General features: G+C 32.2%; 1 protein-coding gene across 1 annotated transcript in view; it reads right to left on the reverse strand.

Annotated features, from left to right (window-relative positions):
• The window catches only part of LOC109834979 (pentatricopeptide repeat-containing protein At5g15280), a 5,517-nt gene continuing 1,171 nt past the window's right edge, over positions 3,077–7,422 (reverse strand). Inside the window, exons 2-4 of the mRNA XM_020402985.1 lie at positions 5,296–7,419; positions 5,003–5,213; positions 3,077–3,317 (exon numbers count right to left, since the gene is read on the reverse strand). Coding sequence (XP_020258574.1) covers positions 5,393–7,419 — 2,027 coding nt within the window. The 3' untranslated portion in view covers positions 3,077–3,317; positions 5,003–5,213; positions 5,296–5,392. The remainder of the gene's footprint in view (positions 3,318–5,002; positions 5,214–5,295; positions 7,420–7,422) is intronic.

Genomic DNA, 7,422 nt, shown 5'->3' on the forward strand with positions numbered 1-7,422 from the left:
CGTTGGGGGGTCAAGAATGAGTATGTTATTTGTTTGCATTCTGTCAATTACTCAAGGATCAAACCTTGCGGCTCTAGATACACAAGGCTTCCGATTAACACAATAACCTTAATTTGGTATTTATCACTAAGGGGCTGTTTGGTTCGGTTTTTATTTGAAGGGGAAAGGGAGGGAAAGCTGCCGAAGTTCTAACTTTAGCAGCTTTCTCCCAAAATCGCCTCTTAAAGAAAAGGCGATTTTGGGAGAAAGCTACCAAAGTTCTGACACTTTGGCAGCTCCCCCCACCCCTTCCCCTTAAAAAAACAAAACCAAACGCGTCCTAAGTAATCGTCTCTCTAATTATTTGTACTTCTCCAGCCAGTCCAAAGATCTAACAATCCACTGCAGTCTGTAATATAACATTAGACAAGCTTAGATTATAATAAATGGTACTTCCCCAACTAACCAAAACTACTGCTGGCTCAACAAACTTCTGGCTGGAAAAGCGTAGATGTGTCCTACTGTGGAGCTGTTTCCAAGTCAACTTGGGGAATTTGATCTTGATTCAATGATCACATCTCACTACTTTCCATTGATTATGCTCTTCATTATCATATTTGAACTTTAGAGGTGGTTTTGAGTGTAAACAGATGCATTTTTCAGTGAAATAGTCACAGTAACTATCCCTTACCTGATGAGTTTGGCAAATTATTATAACTACCTCAGTTAATCACAACCATCTAGTACTACTTCAAGTCTTTCCAAGGCCATAGCTATAAAACGCCTAGCTCTAGTCACGGTTTTAGATATAAAATTTGCACAACTTTTTTTTAATACTTGAATACTGAATGAAAATATAACAAATTCAAATTAAAGAAGCTCAGATTATGATTTGTAGATGACATTTGTTGGCCGGCAATTTTCATCATACTAGGTTTTATGCAGTTGCACGTGGTCAAATATCATAATTAAGTATATTTGGTTTATTTCCTTACTAAAACATGTTCCTCGGTTCCACTTTGATGGTTTTTGCTTACTTATATCTCTAAACTTTGGCATTGTGATTATTTATTTTCTTTAATATTCGTTTAAATGAACTATACTCAATTTAAATTTTTATATTGATAAATTGAATTGACAGGAAATAAATGTAATCCGAAATCAATTTGAATTATAATGTCATTGAGACCAACATGAAACCAAGCTTGACCTAAGAAAATATAGCATTGTAAAAGTGAGAAACACTTCAAAAAATAGCGTTCTAAAAAGAAAATGAATAATTAAAGCTCATAAGACAAGATGATTGGTTAAAAATGGGCTAAAATAACACAAAAGATAATATGAAGTTTGTTCCTAATCCTTGATAGAATTTAAAAAATTATAAAATAAAGATTAATACTAAATCTAGTATACTTTTATATAATGAAAACATCCACATAAACATATAAAAGTACTAAAAAAGTTTATGAAAATTCCTTCCAAAAATTCCTAATTTACTACATCCACATAAACATATAAAAGTACTAAAAAAGTTTATGAAAATTCCTTCCAAAAATTCCTAATTTACTCCAAAAAAACCTATTCTATAAAATATTCAGAAAATAGAGTCTTTCATTCCTTCTGTTTTTTTTTTTTAGACGTTATCAATCATTCTCCATATTTATCTTTTTTGATAAAATTAGACTACTTTTAGATGCCAAAAAAGGATAGTAAAACCTTAAAATAAAAGTTAAATTTACATATCTTAATAAAAGAATATCAAACAACTACTCTTTTTTTTTTGCTATGCATGTTTTGAAATTTTAGTTGCTTTTTCATGATTTTGAATTTTAAGGGTGTGTTTTGCAAATTTTAAAATTTTGAGAGTGTTTTTTAAAAAAGTTAAATTTTAGGTTGAGTGCTTGTAATTTTCATGTTTCATGTGTTGGTAGTAAGTTTTTTAATGTCAGAATATTTCTTACAACTCTGAATTTTGAGGTTATTTTTTGTCATTATTGAAATTTTAGATTGTTTGTTGCAAAATTTAAATTTTTAGCGGTCTGCTGATAATTTTGAGATTTGATATGTATTGGTTATAAGTTATTAAATTTTAGGGTTTTGTGTGTTTTTAATTTTTGAAGGAGTTTTTTGGAATTTTTATAACTTTAAGGTTATTTTTTTTATAAATTTTAGTGTTTAGTGTCTGATAGTAATTCCTTGAATTCGTCTTTGTTGTTTGCAAGTTTTGCAATTTTAGAATTTTATAGTGCTTTTTTATTATTTGAACTTTTGAGGGTGTTTTTATAGTTTTTAAAATATTAAGGGTTTCATGTTTGTTGTTTTAAGTTTTAAAACGTCTGGATGTTTTGTGTAATTTATACTTTTAAGGGTGTTTTGTGCAATTTTTGAAACTTTTTGGGGTTTTTTACAATCTTCATATATTATAGCTTATTATTTTTTAAATTATTGACCTGTAAGTAGTTCACATAGGATTAGGATAGGATATAATTATGATTATAATAAATTAAATTTAAATAAAATATTCAAATAGTGAAGGATAATATTGACCATGGAAAGATTTTCCCGAATTCGTATAATTTTGAATTTTGATATGTATTGATTATAAGTTATTAAATTTTAGGGTTTTTTGTTTTTTAATTTTCGAACGAGTTTTTCGGAATATTTATAACTTTGAGGTTATTTTTTTATAAATTTTAGTTTTTTAGTGTCTAATAGTAATTCTTTGAATTCGTCTTTATTGTTCGCAAGTTTTGAAATTTCAAAATTTCATAGTGCTTTGTTATTATTTAAAATTTTGAGGGTGTTTTTATAGTTTTAAAATATTGAGAGTTTCATGTTTGTTGTTTTAAGTTTTGAAACATCTGAATGTTTTGTGTAATTTTATACTTTTATGGGTGTTTTGTGCAATTTTTGAAACCTTTTGGGTTTTTTTGCAATCTTCATATATTAAGCTTTTTATGTTTTAAATTATTGACTTGTAAGTAGTTCACATAGGATTAGGATAGGATATAATTATGATTATAATAAATTAAAATTTAAATAAAATATTCAAATAGTCAAAGGTAATATTGATCATAGAAAGATTTTCCCGAACTCGTACTTTTAAAGGGAGTGACAAATCAGCATTCTTAATTTTGTTAAAGGTTTAACAATAATAATCACTGTGACAGAACCAATGTATTCATGTACCAGTAAATGAATATTGTGATGAACAAAATGCACAGAATATATACAGCAATATGATATATTTATCAGTATACCATATGCCAGCCCAGCCGGCAAATCCATCCTATTGTAGCATTGCGTCAGAAAAGCCAAATTCTTCAGTGTGCATATTCCTGCAAAATATAAGCACATAACATATCTTTAGAATGGATTGCAAAGGGTCAGCTCAAGAATCAATCTTCAAAGGCTACAAAGGTTCGAGATTGAAGTGGATAAACCCACTGTTTGTTTCTTTTATTTCAACGGATGATCTCAAACAATTGATCTTCCTGAAAAAACATCTATATTTCATACTAGCCATTGGGATTAACTAAACATCATTTGTGTTCGGAATAAATTGTATCATTTTTAAGAAAAATCTATCAGAAAAGGATACATAGAAACTATCAAGAAATGAAACAGGAACTTTAGAAAGTTCCAACAAAAATTATCTTAGATTCTTGAACAACGAATCATCGATCAGCTGAGGAGATGTGATCTCTATTGTTTTCTGTTTTGTAATTTTATCCGGCAACTCAGCCTATGGTGTAGGTTGATGCTTGCACCTGATATTAGAATTATGATGTCAAGCATGGACGCAAACAACGAGCAATGGATACAAAATGATACATACAACATTTTACAAACACAACAAGTGCCATTATAATGTACATCAAAATCCATAGCATTCAGGATATGTTCTATCATTTTCAATGTCATTCCACTGGCTCCATTGGGTCCAACTTTGTGCCTTTAAGAATGATTTAAAACCAAAGCTGGCATACTTTCTTTTTTTGCTGTCCACATTTCTTTGGTATCAACAGAGAAAACAAAGCAGCAAGCCAAAGAATATCAAAATGGGTTGAAGAAATCAAAAGGTCCGTAGAAGTTATATTCAATCAAAGTTCTAAGTCATAAAGACCTCAAGAAATCAGAGGGTTCGATAACTACTATTCATCAACATAGTCATATAGTCATCTATATTTACAAGTAAATGAAACCAAGATGATTATTACCTTTTTTATATCTTTCATGCTCCAATTAATCTCAAGTTTTAATGAACCCAAAGATGGACGGATGCATTCAATATACAATCAAAACTATCCGAACTTTACAACCAGCAGACAGTAAGGCTCATGAGGAAAGACATGTAAACCAATGGGTACAGCCACCAATAGGAATAAAGCATAGGGCAAATAAGTCATGGATTTTTTTACAGAAAAAGTTATCACATGTTTGTTAGAGAACAATAAATATTGGAGATTCTGGATAAGAAGTCATCGTGATTCTATTGAGTAACTATATCTTTTCTGATGCGCAATGATTTATGCCCTTACCCACTGAAATGTGACTGGCCATGGATAGAAGGCTAACCGGGATGACAAAATTCTTCGTCAAGCTATCACCAAAAAAAATCTTCGGTAGGGTTATAATCTACTAGAGGAATTTGCATGGTGGAAGATATACGAAAATTGTGGCATATAGGAAAGTAAAACAAGAGAGAGGCTAGCCATATAGCAAGAACTACAGTTCAAACTTATGAAACCAAGGAGCAAGAATTCTCCATGACATAGATAAAGCCAAAAGACAAGAAAAAGAAAAACAAACATAACACGGTTTCAAATCAATTGAACTGCTAAAATTCTACTCATTAGCTCTAAATGTAAGTTTCTGTTCCTGAATTTTTTTTCTTTTGTACAATAGTACCTACTTCCTACTCTCCAACCTGCCTGGTGTCCGGCATGTTTACATGATGTTTACATGGATCAAGAAATAATTATGCTGAAATGGCAAAAAAATTGAAAGAATGTGGACGAACCTGATGATGATCAGCACAAATCATTGGGAATAGTTGCATCTTTTCGAGGATTCAGACTTCGAACAACCTCACACCATTTATGATCACCTTATTCTTCAACCGAGCTTCCATGAGTTGTCAGCTCAATATGTTTTCATATGCATCCTTTAGTTTCGTATCCTTATAAGAAGGACTCAGGAAACAGTACTTGTAGTAGTTCACTGTCACAAAGCTGATGAAAGCATCCAAATAAATATTTGTCCTACCGTTGATTCTAACGAAATCACAGTGAGAAAAGTGTAGCTCTGAATTACCTTCATTCTAGTTTTCTGATGCCCTTGCTCTCCGAATATAGTGATGCTTATTTAACTGTTGAAAGAATCTTATCCACAATTTTTGTTTGAGGACCATTCAAAGAAGACGAGATAAGAAACCCTTGCCATCATCATTAACATCCTTCGTATCACTACAACTTAAATTGCTTATGAAAGACCAATGAGTCTCAAACGTAGGGGAATACCCAACTTGTTGCATTTCGTACAACAGCTCTGAAGCCTTGTTCAAATTATTTTGTGCATAATATTTATCAATTACATAATTATACATGTCACTTGAGGGAACTGGACCAAAATGAAGCATCTTTCCCAAAAAAATTCTAGCCTCATCGGTTCTACCATTATCACAAAGACCACAAACAAGGGTGTTACAGGCATCCAAGGTTGGTTCCAGAGTCTTGTACAGCATTTCAGCATGAAAGTCAAAAGCTTGATCAAATAATTTTTCAATGGAGAGACCCTTGATGACCAAACTGTAACTAATTTCACTTGGTAAGCTACCCTTCTTTAACATGAGATTCAGAAGATCAACGGCCTTTTTTATGCAACCATGTACACAAAACTTCTTAATCAGAAGATCTAATTCGATGTTAGTAGGCATCATGTCTTTTTCTTCCATTTGGTATAGAAAGTGTTCTGCCTTCGAAATTTCACCATTACTCAAAAATCCCTCGGTGAGTGCATGGAGAACTACTGAACCATGCTTCCAGCCATTATATTCCATCACCTTACTCAATTCTAGTGCCTTGCTAACATTCCCATCACTGCATAAGTAACAGATAACTTTTCTCAGGATACGATTACTTGGTTTCATATTTTCACTGATCACAGTATCCAGTAACTTTATTGATCTAGACGCATCTCCACACTTATAATAACCATACGCAAGAAAATTAAAAGTATCTGAAGTAGGAAATAAATGCTTCTCTAACATTTTCTTCAAAAGAGCCTCAACTAGCAACCTATGTCCTGACTTAAATAGATAAAATATCAGAATGTTGTGTAAGACAAGTGGCTCAGCATCACATTTCTCCTCCATCACCTCTTTGAGACGCAATGCACCAAGTATTTTGTCATGAGTACACAAATGATGTATTAGACTTCGATATCCAGATAAAGAGAGGTCAAAGTTTTTTCTTAACATGACACAGAGTATTTCAAGTGCTTTTTTTAAGCTTTTAACATGACAGTAACCTTGGAGCAAAGCATTAAGAGTATCACTATCTGGGAAAACTTTGTTCCCCAGCATTTCATGTAACTGAATGGCTGCTTCATTCATCTTTCCCTTTTTGCAGAATTCATTCACCAAAGTCTTGTATACAAGAAAAGCAGATTTAGGTTGTGCTTTCAACATAGTTTGCTTTAAACTCATAACTTTTCCGACTATATTGAACTTAAACAGCTGCGGCACAATGAGCTCATATATACTTGCATCAGGGGCCATATTTTTCTCTAGGAATCCATCAATTATTCCTTGTGCTTTATCAAACTTTTGCTCCTTTATGAAACCTTCAATAAGACTGATATAAGACACATTATCAACAGCAAGACCCCTATTAAGAAACTCCTCCACCAATACATATCCAACGTCAGTAAAGCCTCTGATGCATAACTCCCTCACAATATCATTGCAAATAACTGAAATTAAGTTCGGACACTGACACTTCTCTGTGATGCTATCAAAAATTTCTAGCATGCCCTTGACCATTCCGAACTTGCATAAGAAACTTATAAGCTTCTTGATATCTGTAGACCAGAGTAACGATGAGATTCTGTGTGTTGCTTGTAAACATTCTCTAAGTCCATCAATATTCCTTTCTTTACATAAGCCCAGTAATATCACGGTATAGGTATCACTTTCAACCACCATATTTCTCTTAAACAACTGATCCACTATAGATATTGCACAAAATGGTGCCCCATTCTTGCTTAAATATTGTATGAGATGATTGAGTGTCTCAAAATCAAGCTGATCCACTAATTCAGGAGTCTCATCTAAAATAGTAATTGTGCTTTTTATGTATGAGGAGGATTGACATAGACCTTTCAATAGTTTGGAATATGTTGACAATGAGAGGTTCTTTCCCCACTGAGCAGCTTCATCTT

The sequence above is a fragment of the Asparagus officinalis genome, chromosome 3, assembly GCF_001876935.1.
Source record: "Asparagus officinalis chromosome 3, Aspof.V1, whole genome shotgun sequence".
NCBI classification, from domain to species: domain Eukaryota; kingdom Viridiplantae; phylum Streptophyta; class Magnoliopsida; order Asparagales; family Asparagaceae; genus Asparagus; species Asparagus officinalis.